Source organism: Protopterus annectens, chromosome 9.part0 (assembly GCF_019279795.1).
Source record: "Protopterus annectens isolate FY-2018-M chromosome 9.part0, PAN1.0, whole genome shotgun sequence".
Lineage (NCBI taxonomy): Eukaryota > Metazoa > Chordata > Ceratodontiformes > Protopteridae > Protopterus > Protopterus annectens.
The window spans coordinates 1357220860-1357235020 of record NC_056743.1 but is presented as its reverse complement, the minus strand read 5'-3'; the positions used below and the strand labels follow the sequence as shown (position 1 = coordinate 1357235020).

The 14161-nt window shown below is 38.6% G+C and overlaps 1 protein-coding gene across 2 annotated transcripts in view; it reads left to right on the top strand.

The window, feature by feature from the left end:
• The window catches only part of CCDC105 (coiled-coil domain containing 105), a 560734-nt gene that overhangs the window by 533025 nt on the left and 13548 nt on the right, over positions 1 to 14161 (top strand). The window contains exons 7-8 of one of the 2 annotated variants that reach the window (XM_044084343.1): positions 10534 to 10647; positions 12422 to 12506. In XM_044084343.1, the coding sequence (XP_043940278.1) occupies positions 10534 to 10647; positions 12422 to 12506 (199 nt within the window). The remainder of the gene's footprint in view (positions 1 to 10533; positions 10648 to 12421; positions 12507 to 14161) is intronic. The other variant, XM_044084342.1, reaches the window with a different exon arrangement.

Here is a 14161-nt window from a genome sequence, read left to right as displayed (position 1 = left end):
GGAGGGAGTCCAAATGCCTCATCTTGCACTTCCTCATCCAAGGACTTCCTCAGTGGAATGCTCTGTAAAGTATTAGAAGAGATTGCAAAACCCTGCTGGGTAGCCTGGAGACTTTCAGCTGGCTATTCCTGTGGCATAGAATGATGTGGCTCAAGGCACACAGACACCTGGGATTCATAGGGAAGATATGAGGGGGTAGGATCTGTCCATCCTGCCAGAGGAGAGAACACCCTCTTTGTTACCTCAAAGGCAGATCACTCCAGGGAGAAGGAAGACAATGGGGCCGAGGAGCCAGGCTTCTGGCCCATTGGTTCCTTTTGTTGTGAAAGCAGTCTACCCGAGGTGGAAGTCAGAGCCAAGCTGTCCAGTGCTGAGGCTCTGAGAGGCAGAGTTGGCTCTGAATACTTTGGAGCTGACTCTTAACACCTCAGACCTGACAGGAGCACTTCGGCTCCGAGAGTCATCTGGCTTCAAGGACACTTGAGCTGGTGTACTCAGAGATATCTTCAGATCTGAACCAGACAGACCTGGAAGGCTTGGATTTAGGGGCTCTGATAAGATTGGTTGGATCAGAGAAGGAGCTGAAATCATTGGAGTGGTAGAAGGACGTGCTTTCTGACCTGATGGGGTAGGAGCCGGGAGAACTCCTGTCTGTATTTGCACCAAGAGGAATCTCCTCATCATTCTGTCCACATCGGCTTAAGTCAAACTCCTAGAAGAATGTTGGGAAGCTAGGGAAGGTGACTTAGAGTGCCATTGTTCCAAAAAGGGAGAAAGTACTCTGAAATGTACCAGATCCAGACTTGGTGAATATCTGGTGGTGGATAATAATCTCAGATCCAAGGAGGGTTTTGTCAGATCTGATGGTGGTCAGATTCAGTGGCCTTCTGATCCAATTTATGCTTATTTTTAGGCAGATGCAAGGAAGATGGAGTTGATGATCTAGAAGGTTTAGGAGACTCAGTGGTTAACTCCTTTGATTTCAGTTTGGGAGACTAAGCCCCAGAAATAGCTTCCGAGAAGGAAGTAGGAAGTAGCTCCTTCAATATAAGTTTATTTTTTCTGTCTGCAATAGCACACGGATATAAATTTTTGCAAATGGCACAATCAACCTGAAGGTGGTTAGGGCCCAAACAATAGACATATAAAGTGTGAGGATTGGACAAGGGCAATTTGTGCCTGCACTTTTGGCACTTCTTAAATCCAGAAGGACCGTCTTCTGACATCCTGAACAAAATATCAACAAATTAAAAAAAGGGAGAGTTTTTTTTTTTTTTAATAGAGAAAAAGAGAGAGAAAGATGCAATGGTATTAAGTATTATACAAAAAGTATAAAAAGTAGAAAATAGAAAACAAACAATACCAATTATAGTAATTAAAGAACTACATAAAGTGTAAAGAAAGAAGGATAACTATTAATAAGTTTAAAAAAGATAAAAATTAAAACACATCATAATTTTAAATGATTGCTCGAGTGCTCAAGATGATCACTTCTAATCATGAAAGCAGCAAACGAGATCTGGGGTATGTTACAGGTTGGTGCTTTGTGCATTATGGGTAAGGGTGGAGCTCGAGAGTTTTTTGGTGGCCACGAGCTGAGGTAATGACCGAGTTGGATCCAAGATTCTGATCTCAACCCAACAGTTGAGGACAGAATGAAAATTGACAATGTCAGATCAAGCATGATTGTCCTGAAGCAGTTGTAGTAGAAGTCACAAAGCCACCATGGTGGAGGTAGTCAGGTTGGCCAATTCACCTGACTTACGGATTGGCCCACTCCCTATCATCTGATTCTCGCCGGTGATGGAGGGGAATGAGTGGGCTATAACACTCTTGCTGTGGGAGGGGATTGGCTAAGCATCTGTTCCTGCTTGAGTGACACTGTTGAGTATCTTTGGCAGTTAACAAATGGGTTGTAGGAATCACCCTGCTTGACGATGGCCTCTGTGCACCCTGAGGGCTGGTGGCTGGTAAGCCCCTCTAGTGACCTGGTTTCTGTCCCCCAGGAGGAGGAATTAATGGGTCAATTGTGAAGGAAGAGGACTCACTGGGAAAGTTGAGCAAATGTAGGGGCTGAGTTTAAAAAACCTAAACTGATTGCACACTTTACTGCCAGTGTACCTTCTTCTTGCCAACACTATAAAGACTTGTGTACTCTTACCAGGTTAGAATTACTTATCTGAATGAAGTTTTTCCATCTAACAAAGGCTTGCAGGTTGTTTTATGGTAGTAAATGCCTAGTATTATTTAACACACCAATCTGATATACCCTTCAAGAATAATTATATCCTGAGGTATTTTCTTAATAAAAGTCAAAAATCATCTACCAACAGATAAGGAGGCTCAAGCTGTGGTGCCTGTGAAGCAAAACAGTGGAGTACACTTTACTTATTTATTTGCTGTTTGCTAACCAGGTAAGTGAGCTGGTCCGAAGACCCTTTTCAGCCACGACCCAAGCCAAAGGCCATATCACAACAAAATAGAACAGTAAAAATTATGCAAACAAGTTTGTTCAAGCAATGAACATTAAACCCAAATAACAGAACATGAGCAATAAAAAGACACACTCAGCTTTTGGAATTGTAGCACTTGAACTATGAAAGGAAACTAGGATCCAGAAAGTGCACATTTAAGTATTTAGTTCAGTCTTTGCAATGTTGTCTTTTAGTCATTAACCCAGAAGATAATTGACCCCAATTAAGTGAAATCTAAAAACGTTGAAACTTCAGAACAGTGATTATTTTCCAATGGAAAACAATTGCTGTTCCAAAACAAACAAAAAAAAGGGTAAAACATTACTTGATGTGGGGGGCTTCACCCCGACAGCCCCCTACTTAACTATACCAACTCCGAGATCGCACTACAGTTCCGAAAAGGCAAAGTAGCGAAAGCAGCTAAACAAATTCTTTCCCGGGAAAGAATTTGCTGAAAAGCCGCTTCGCTATTTTGCCTTTTCCCAGTTTACAGTTTGACAAAGACGCATTCTACAACCTGCGGCTGCGACAATGTAATTGGGAGCCTACTCTTTAATGGTGGGCAGTAGCTATCATTTAGCACCTTAAATATCAAGGAGCCTAGAAGATAGGTTAATCTCTTAGTGACAGGTAGCCAATCCAATTTTTTTGAGTAGATCTAGGTTCAACAAGAAGAACAAATCTGCATATTTTGTTTTCTGTAACTTAAACTTATGTGTATTGTGGTCTGAGTGGAAGACAAGAAATGGTAAGCTGTATTCAAGTTTGGAAATAAGTACATTTTTGCAAAGAGCAAGGCAAGTCTCAGGGAAGAGCAAGTGAGTTATTTTATAGCATAGTTTTAGCTTTGATAGAACCTTGGTAACTATATTGTCAGTATGAATATTAAAGTTCAGCGAGGAGCCCAGTGTAAGCACTAGGTACTCAGTTACAGTAGGGATAATGCTATTATGGTTAGCTTTTATTTTAAATACAGCGATTTGGGATAAACTGCTAGGGTTGAGAAAAGCATTAAGTTGGTCTTCTTGTGGTTAATGAGTAGGTAGTTCTCCACCCAGGTGCAGAGATCAGAGAAAGAGTGTTGGAGGGAGCTTTGCAAGTTTGAGGGGGGTTATGTGATTCAAGTAGAAGAGTGTTGTCAGTATACAATGTTATGGTTGTCATCCAGGATATCATTAATGAATAAGGAGAATAAAAGTGGGCCGACAACAGAACCCTAAAGGACACTTGTATTGAATGTGTTCATGTATGAGCGTGGGGTTATTTAAGAGGACTTAAAAGGTTTTGCTGCCAATGTAGCTTTGAAACCATCCAATCATGTTGCCACCAAAGTTGAATTTGTGCAGCTTGTTGATAAGTAGCTTGTGGTATACAGTTTCAAAGGCCCTAGTCATGTCAATGAAGACATCAGCAGTAAAGAGACCATTGTTGATATTTGTATTTATTGTATCAGTTGCTATCAAATGAGATGTGTTAGTACTATATGCATTTCTAAAGCTATGCTGTTTATCAGAGAGCAATCCATAGATATTAATGTGTTAAAGCATTTGCTTATACAGGATTTTTTTCAAATATTTTTGCTAGAGGACAGAAATTAGAGACTGGCCTGAAATCTTTTGGGGTTTTGGGTGGGTATATTTTTGGAAGTGGAATGATGACAGATTGCTTTTGCAAAGTAGTGGGGATCTCTCCTGAAGTAAGTAAAATATTGGGGATATAAGTGAGTGTTTTGCAATTTTGTCTGCTATTCGTTTGAGAAATGTGGGGTTTAGGGTGCCAATATTTCCAGAATATAGTTTTAGGTTTCTCAGAAGTTTCTTTGACAGAGATCTCTGAAAAGTAGAATGTAGTTGTATATTCTACTAATGGATAGAGCTTTGGGGGAATGTTGCTATCTACTGCATTTTCGATTGAAAAGGGGGGGGGGGATTGGTAATAGCCTAGATGGAGGAGATGAAAATGTTCTTGACATCATCTGATGAGAAGCTGTAAGTGGTGTTGCTTTTTTGATATGGGAGCAGTGGAGGATGTGTAACCTGCAAGGGTTTTTATTTCTTTCTCAAAATGTTCAGGAGAACTCTTAACTGTTGTTTGCTTTTCTCTTAAATTGAAAGATTTTGCAGAGTTAGTAGCAATTCTTGCTTGCTTTCTGAGGGTCGCATCAATTTGATGAAGTTGTTCATTAGGGGCATATTCTTTCCAGAGTGTCTAGGCTTCATCTCTGTATTTAGTTATATTCCTTATTTCAGTTTGCAATCCAGGGACATTTCTGACCCCTTAGCCTTCTGTGGATGGTTGGGAATAGAGAGTTTTGGATTGAGCTGAGGGTTTTTATGAAGAAGGATAATGTTTCTTTAGCATCTTGGATGATCAATAAGGGAAACCAGTCAAGATTGAGCAAAGGTTGGTCAAGAATCCTAAGTTTTTGATCAGGGAAGGGCTGGGTTATGATCAACTGAGGGGTGGTTTTGTAGTGTTAAAGGACCAATAGGATATCATAAGACAGTGATCACATAGTCCATTGGGCAGGATTCTGATACCTATACAGCACTTAGCTAGCAATGTGAGTACAAGTTCTAATATTGTATGGTTACCAGTTTTATTTTTATATCTAGCTGGTTCCTTCACAAGTTGCTCCAGGCTGAATTGATGTAATAACCTGTTTCGTTGAGTAGAAGAAGAACCAGAGCAGTTAAGATCACCCAGTATAATTCAGATCTGGGGGCACTCATTGGGAAATATTTCAGACAAGGAGACATATGCCTGGCTTACAGAACAATCTCTGACCCAAAGCTAATGAATTTGCTGCACATCCATAAATCAAACAGGACTAGAGCTACCCATTCCAGAGACCTAACTATGGCCTGCGACTTAAATAGGACATGCTGGAGGGACAGATTTGTCTCCCAGCAACTGCCACTTCTTTGGAGTAGGCTGCCAATTCATGTCAAGCAGAGCACTTCTACGACACTGTTCAAAAGGATGGAACACCGTAAATTCTTACTGGGGATAACACCCGCACCCCTCCTGGACATGGGCAGTCGTTACTAAATAGAATCCCAGGTATTGACTAGAGTACTGGGATGAAACTGGCAGGCTTGAAATGACCTTTGGGTCGATAGCCTGGTAACCTTCTATGATCCTGTGTACCTGATGGAGGAGGAAGGTGATCTGTAGATAACTAAGATTGTAACAAGGGTGTGTTGACCCAAGTAAGGTTGGCTGTAATCCAGTTTGTTGAATGGTTATTAGTATCAGTAAGTGTGGTTGAAGAGATTATTTGAAATTGGGAATGTTGTTTAATTAATAACATCACTCAACACCTGTTCTAGTCCTGGATCTGGAGTTGTACAGTATGCTGTAATTTTTTTTGGAAATGTAGGAAGATGGACAGTGATCATCTTTTAGCAGTATTTCTGTTATGTTCAGGTTGAGAGGAGTTTCCAAGGTGTTCCAGGCTTCTAGGGTTGCCCATTTATTGTTTAGTACAAACATTTATGCAGGCTATCTTGAGGGAGATGTTTTGGGTGAATGATGTTTAAATTTTTGATGTGTGACTGCCCGGGATGGCTTGTTCAAATCAGTATAAGTCACGGGCTGAGTTGGTGCTGGGTTGGAACCTTATTATTTTGTACTTTAAGTAACAGATCAAAGAGGTTAGTTGCTTATAGAATTTGCATTTTTAGGAGCAAAGATTGAAGTATACTGTAATATGTATATTTGCATTATAAAATGCTTTCTTTAGGTAAAAGTAATTAGTCTGGAGTAGTGGAAAAGGTAGGGCAGATTAGTTGTAATTCTGGTAAAAAGTGGATAGTATTGGCAAAGGTGGATAAGAGAAGATTATCTATGAAACAGAGTATTGTTGTGAGGGAAAGGAGTAGGGAAAAGCATCCAAAGGGTAGTTTCAGTGCTGTCTTTGTTGTTTGCTAATGAAGACTGTTCAGTTAGTGTGTAAGGTTATGATGGAGAATGGGGTATAAGCATTCTTTTTTTCTAAATAGGCTTTTTAATGGAAGATGACAGGAAGTAAAAGGATTAGAACTGTCCAAGGAATGATGAGCTAGGGCAAGCAAAGTATGCGTATGTAAAAAAGAGGGGGAGATATTAAGGCCTAGAGTTTATACTGTATAAGTGGAAAAATGTGCCAGTAAATCTAATAGATAGTAGTAGAAAAAGGACAGTGGAATCAGTTTATTAAAGAAGAGGGAGACCAGTAGATAAAAGTAAATACTCAAGATACCACCTTGGGTGGATGCTTAGACGTAGTAAATCAGTGATATAAGTGAGTGCCAGAAGACAAAATGCAGAATGGTTTCAGGCAGAAGTAAGATAATGAGGAGGGTAATATGTTTTTCCTGTGCGGAAGTTGACTTACAAAGTGAATATCAGTCTACCTGGCATCTAGAGAGATGCTTAAAGGTCAAAAAGTGAAAAAGAGGGTAAGAAGTAGTAAAGTAGCACACCTTCAAGAGTCAAAAAGTAAAGATGTGGATGCACGCCAGTCTATGTGCCACCTAGAATAGTTCTTAGAGTGATAATGCACATTGGTCTATCTGTCACCTAGAGAGATGCTTTAAAGTGAACCAGTGTAAAAGAGGGTGAATTGCAGTCTGCCTTCAAAATTGAGGCTTACAGGAATTACAGAAAAGATGAGATACACACAATTCTGTCTGCCACCTAGAGTGATGCTAACAAGAGAAATGGTGAAAGAGGGGCTGAGGAGCAGTCTACTTTCAAGAGTGCAGTTTAAAGAAATTAAAGAGAGGAAGAAAGTGCTCACCAATCTATCTGCCACCTAGAATGGTAATTGGAGGTGAATGGTAAGTTGAAGGTAAGGGGCAGTCTGCTTATGTACATTGAGGCTAAGGAAAATAGAGGATTGATGATATTACACATCAGAGTGCTTTCCAGTTAGAGTGATGTTTAGAGGAAGTATAGAGGTGAGAGTATATACCAGAATGTTTGTCACCCAGGTTGCTGTTTAGAGGGAGTATGAAGAAGACACAAAGCAAAAAACAAAGAGCATCTGCTACAAAGCATAAAGTTTATGGGAAATTTAATGGAGCAGAGAGTAAGTACCAGTGGGTAGATTACCTAGAGTGCATGCTAGTATTAAGATAAATCATACATTACTTTGAAGGTATGGGAAGTACAGTAACATTAGTAACTAGACTGGTGCTTAATCTATCATGTAGATTAGGAACTGGAGATGTACCCAGAGAAGACTGTTTACAATTGGGTCATGCAATAAGAGAAAGAAAGGAAATGGTATTTGGGGTTAGTGGAAAAGGGGGTAGGGTGAGGACCGAAGCAAAGTCGTGTGTAACAATTACCCAGCTTCATGGGAGACTCTGCATTCACTAACAGGCTCAAACGAGTGTAAGTGAGACTTGAGACTCTTGGCTATTTCTGCTTGAAGAGTTGGTTATAAGCATTATGGATGGAACATATTTACTGTCTTTTGCAAGCCTAAGGCAAACAGATCATTCTGCTGGAAGCACTAACTAATAGGGTTTGTAAGAGCAGAAAGATCAGAGAAAAAAAGCCAGCTAGCAGTTATCTGGCCAGGTTCCTTTACTGTAGAAACATGGGGTACATCATATGCTGTTAGAAAAGAGTTTCTCCAGTAAGGACAATCAGGGCACTTGCCTATTGTGTATTCATCAGATTAAAATTGCCTTATATGTTCTTAGTGTGAGTATTTAAAATTCAGCTTTTACATTTTAAATGTTTACAATCTTAATGTACGAAAACTTACCTCCTGTCAAGCCTTTATACTGGCCTGCTAGACACACCTACCCAGAAAGTAGTGTTATAACACTGGAGTTAATTGAGCTAGCTAAACAGTCACAAGCCTTCTTCACTCTATAAATTTAGCTTTCTGTTGAGCATCTAGTCTTTTCACCTGCTACATGCTCCTCTAACTTCAATTAATTAATTGCCCTAACTTCTCTCTTGTATTCCTTCATTCCTTGTCTCAGTCTTCTCATCCCTACTCTTGCTATTGTCAAGACACTTGCAGTTCCTAAGTCCTACTTTCCACATCCTTTTTTCCTCTACCTCCTACTTATACTGTCACACTCCACACCTCCTTAACACATGCTTATGTCCTTCCTGTGCCTGTTCTGTCCTTAAAGTATATTGAATATTAATGCAAATTTCTTGCATATCTGTAGTAGTAATCAGCATCACCTTATGTACAGCTGTTGTTTGGTATTTTGTACGTAGCATATGTTTCTACAACATTATGACTATGCTCACTTTGTATGTTTGTATTTTGCTAAATAGAACATAAGTTTTACAATTTATTCATTTATTTTTGTTTGTACATACCAGTGTCATTGATATTTATTTGTGTTCACTGTACAAAATATTTACTATATTGCTATTCTTGTTTTTGCTTAATATCAAATCATTACTAATATACCAAAGATCAAGTACATCTGCATCTGTGCATACAGTGTATACGAGTTTCTGCACATTGCTTACTTTCTTTGATATAGATATCTGTTTTTTTCACTGTTTCCATTTCTGGAAAATCACATTTATCAAGCACCTCATTCCTCCCAATGACCTTCCTGTTGTGGTCCATGCTTTGATATCTTCTTGTTTGGATTACTGTAATGCCGTACTTGCTGGTTTACCAGATTCCGAGATTACACATTTACAACTATTGCATAAATCCACATTTAGTTTGCTGAGTGCACTGAGAGTAGACAACAGCAGTGCAACAGTATGGTAGGGAAGTGAGAGAAACACAATCATATCACTCCTGTCCTGCAATGTCTACACTGGCTTCATCTAAGATATCATAAAATGTATAAGATCCTTTTAATGGTGTCTCTTTTACTCCATAATTTTGGCCTACCTTACTTGAAAGACCTTTTACACATTTATAGTCATTCATATTTATTTTGTTCCAGTTCACAATACCTCTTTGCTGTACCAACATATAACCTGTTTTTTCTGGTTGTGCACTTAGCTACCCAAGGTCATATGTTAGGTAATCATCTTCCTGGTTGACACTGGGAAATACCTACTATTGCAGGCTTTAAAAGTGCTGTCAAACTCCATTTAATTGATGTTGCTTACTGATGAATGTTTACATTATTGTTATGGTTATTTGTTTTTTTTTTTGTTGTACTGTATTAATTCTCATGACTTGTACAGTGTTCAGGCCCAGGCGCTTGAACTGTCTTAATTCTCTTGAGGTGGTGCAGAGGTTAGCATTGTCTCCTCACAGCAAGAGGTTCTCCGGTTTGATTCTCGACTGGGGTGCCTTCTGTGCAGAGTCTGCATGTCCTCCCTGTGGTCACGTGGGTTTTCACCAGATAGTCCAGTTTCCTCCCACATTTCAAAGACATGTAGTAGGTGGCTTGGACACTCACAATTGGCCATAGGTGTGAGTGTGTGTGTGAGTGAGTGGTACAGATGAACTACCATGGCAGGGCTAGCCACCCAGTGGTGTAAACTTTGGTTTGAGATGATTGTCACTGCTGAAGTGACACCCCGACTCCATGTGCAAAATGGAAAAAGGGGTTGAAGGTGGATGGATGGATTCCTATTTTGTTTTAATTACTGTATGCCTGGGGCTTTTCATCCCATTCCCCACTGAAAGTAGACTTTGTACAGATGGACCGTGAAAGTACAATCATATGTTCATAAATAAATAAATAAATAAATACTGTTGAGTTTCACTTCTTGTGAGTTGAGAGTTACACCCCCACATAAACAGAGATCACAGTTATAATGCCCAAATCCTATTAGTTTAACAGATTTTACTTTCTCTTTAAACACTTGTAATTCAGAGATTAGAATTTTTTACAGCTGTGTTTAAACTTGTCCTTAATGTGGCATCTAAACACCAGCAAAATTTATTTTACTCTAGAGCCACAGAAGGACAGTGAAATAAAAAGTAACCAGTTAGAGATGCTCAGTTTGGTAGAGTCGAGAGGCATTCAGAGGCCCTGATATGGAATTGTGTTTTTAAAGTGCAACTGGAAGTGAAACAAAATAATCCAGATATCAGTTCTTTTTTTCTCTCTCTCTTTATTAGGGTCCATTGTCTAGTGCTGACCTGCAGGTAAGAGAGAAGTTAAACCGTCCACTTGTTCAGGTCTATCAGCGACATGCTGGCAATCAGTTACCAGAAGGCCTGGCTCTTGTGCAGGTATGTATCAAGACAGAATACTAAATTAGTACTGTAAAGAGGCAGGCAATATTTGTCAGTACAAATTGCTGATTTTCACTGATGATAGACAGCATCAGTGTAGTGGTATGGTAGGTGACAGAAAGCAAGAGAAAGAATTATGAATGTCATACACTGTACCAGCCTTACTGTAAAATGAATATTGGAGTTAACAGTTTGCCCAGCTCAAGAGCTACATGAATTTATTTCATGTATGCTTTTTATTTCTTTGTGTGTCTTGCTTGATGCAGTTACATTTTCCCTTTTGTGTTTAAAGCCGTTTCTAGCTTGCCAAATGAATTTATATGTTATTTATGCAGCCTGATATACCATTTGTGCACTTTGAAGGTTATCTGTTTCTTTTATTGATTATTTACTTGTATCACAGAATGTGCATTTCTTGACAAATGCCTGTTTAAATATGTGCTGCATAATGACAAATAAGCAGAAGTTATCATTTACTACTTTTTCATTAAAAATTAAATACTACCTTATAGTTTCAGATCAGCTTTGACACACAAAGTCTAACAGAATTATATTTTAATAAAAAATGAAATTATAATCTGAATACTCACTGGTATGGCTAAGATTCAAAGAGAGTTAGGTTGATTGCTTTTATATATTTAACATATATATATATATATATATATATATATATATATATTCAATAAAGCTCTTTAATCTCACAGCTAATCAGTATTCCCACCTGTTACGATAAAAACAACACTAAGGGAACATTAATTCACTGGATTTATACCTCTATGCATCATAAAATCTTTACCGTAGGTACCCTTCCAGATACGATAAGTAATCCTGTCCCTACCTATGTAATAAGAAAAAAAGCTAATGTTCAAAAGCAACCACATTTCAGCATAGCATGTAACCTCACACTTTTCAATAAAGATTCCTTTATCTCATATCTAAAACTGTCTAAAACTACATCATTGGAATGCTGTAAAATACATTCCAGAAGATGGCACAATAGCTCTTTTTAATTCTACTTTTTTGAACAACCTAAATGAACTTGCTCCACTCAGAAAAAAACAAGTCAGGGCCAAACCTACTCCCTGCCTATCTTGAAATGCAAAACACCTTATGACGATGTGAGGTATTGCCATTTATGCCAGGAGAAGTAGGGCAGTGAATGTGTAGCATATGTCAGCATGGCTAGCTGGAGTTTTGTAAAGAATTATTTGTCATTTGTATATAAAACTGATTTGTACAGGTGCTTGTTTTGAAAATGTATTTGTAAAGCTGCTTGTGTTAAAAAATGTATCAACAGTGGGTCCTGCTGGACAGAAAAAGAAATAAACCTGTATTTCAGACTGTATTGTAACTGTTGAAATTAATATATTGTAAAAGAGGATACTGGAAGAGAAGAAGTTAATCTCAGTCTAGCTAACTTTGAAAAATAGTTTGAAACTAAATTAACTAGTTTAGGCTATAAGGATTGTAACTTATAGTTCTAATTGCAGCCAGAGACAAAATGTCTGTGAAAACCAGGTTAAGAACCCTACTGTGTTGTCCTTAGGGGTGAACTAATTGCTACTTTAGAAGGGTGGAACTTTGTTATTGTTTTATTACTTCCAGAAGCTGCAACAGATCTTAGCAAAGCTCTAGGTATGTAAGGTAACACATCTATGCTAAACCCTGTCAGCCTCTAGTAAATGGGATAGTATGGGAACCAGAATTCAGATAACCAGATGTATACGATGCCATTCTGTAATCCATCACTGAAATTATGTTTTAATACTAGATGAGACTGAAATCTCAGAGCAGTCTGTTTTTGGAACCTGATAATGAAGGAAGACCACTGACCTACTTCATCTTGCCTTGCTTTAGTAAGTAAACAGGGAAAAGTAATTCTTGAGATCAGTCAGGATCATATAGTGATATTAGTTAAATACTGTTTTTCTGTATCTGTGTGAATCTATTCATCTGTGTTATTTTAATATGTCTTGTGATTGAAACTCTGGTGTTTATTGTAAATAGATATTTAGTATTTTCATGTTCTTTTATTATTATTATTATTATTATTATTATTAAATATATTTAAACTTTTGATTGTGTCTGATCCTTTAGAGAGTATTTTAACCTTTGTGAGAACTTATATTTATTTGTTGATACTGTGGCTGCTCTTGAAAGCCTGGCTGTTTGGTCAACATTACCATTTGTATTAGTATTAATTTCACTCAGTATAATTGGGCAACCTTGTAATAGCCTTAAAGTAGCTGGCTTTGGAGTATCTGGTGGCACTAACTACCTTATGGTCTGGGCAGAAGGGGGCATAGCTAGTAAATCTGTGTCAGCCTTTCCCAGTTTTGTGTGCATGTGTGTGTGTGAAAATCAAATCTCAAAGAGTGTGTGTGTCAGCTGAATGGAGCAGGGACACAGAGCACTGATTTCACAGATAGAGTGGTAGAGGACTTGGCTTGGACAATCGGCTGAGGACTCAACTCTACAGCTATGCCAGTGGGGGGGGTCTTATTGGGGACCTGGAGAGAGAGAGGGAAATTCAGCTCCTGGAATATGTGTTCCCTGTATGCTCTTAAAGGAAATTGTGCTTGATACAGAGAGGTGTGTCTGGAAATAGTGTGTGTGTGTCTATTTTTATTCCAAGTGAATGTCCCTCTCCAGTGTTAGTGGTGAGGATTCAGGCTCCTTGATTACTGGCCCAGAGAGGGGATGTCACATACCTTATGAGACTTAGGGAAAGAACCTGGACACTAACAAATCTACAAAAATTCAGAGAACTCAGAAACTAGACCAAAACTCAAATTTAGTTGAAAAAACATACTACACTGACTTGCAACATAAAAACTACAAAAATCCCCAAACATTCTGGTTCTCTGTAAACCAGCTGTTCAATCCTGGCCACAGCATTCAACCATCTCCTGCACTTAACACTAACATCAACTCTACCAACTGTGCTGTCTTCGACTTTCATTTTATTCATGCCAGTCTCATTATTACTTCAAAAGTCCCCTAATACCAACAACCAAAGAATACCATGACCCACAGTTCCTCTTCAAATCCTCTCCTTTCAACTAGACCACACTACTTACATAAAAAAAATATTACTTAAATTGAAACCCACCACCTTAGCCCCCTACCCCAACAACTACCTGGTAAATACCTTAAGATGGCTGCAGAAGCAATAGACTACAATATCTCAATTCTAATAAATCATTCCATCTGTGAAGCATATGTCCCTACCTTCCAGGGAAAAAGCCACATTCTTCCCCTCTACAAAGGACAGCATTCAATTGAACTCTGCACATACAGCCCCATTTGCCTCCTCTCATTTCTGTCAAAAATATTTGAAAAATGCATCCAGTACACTCTTACATTACCTCAGACAAAATATCCTCATCTCATCTTCTCTACATGGCTTCTGTCCCCAATATCTCTGTCTCTTTACTTACCTTCACCAATACAGTAAACACAAATAGGAAAAACAGACACCTTGTGTTTGCCCTCTTTCTTGAGTTATCAA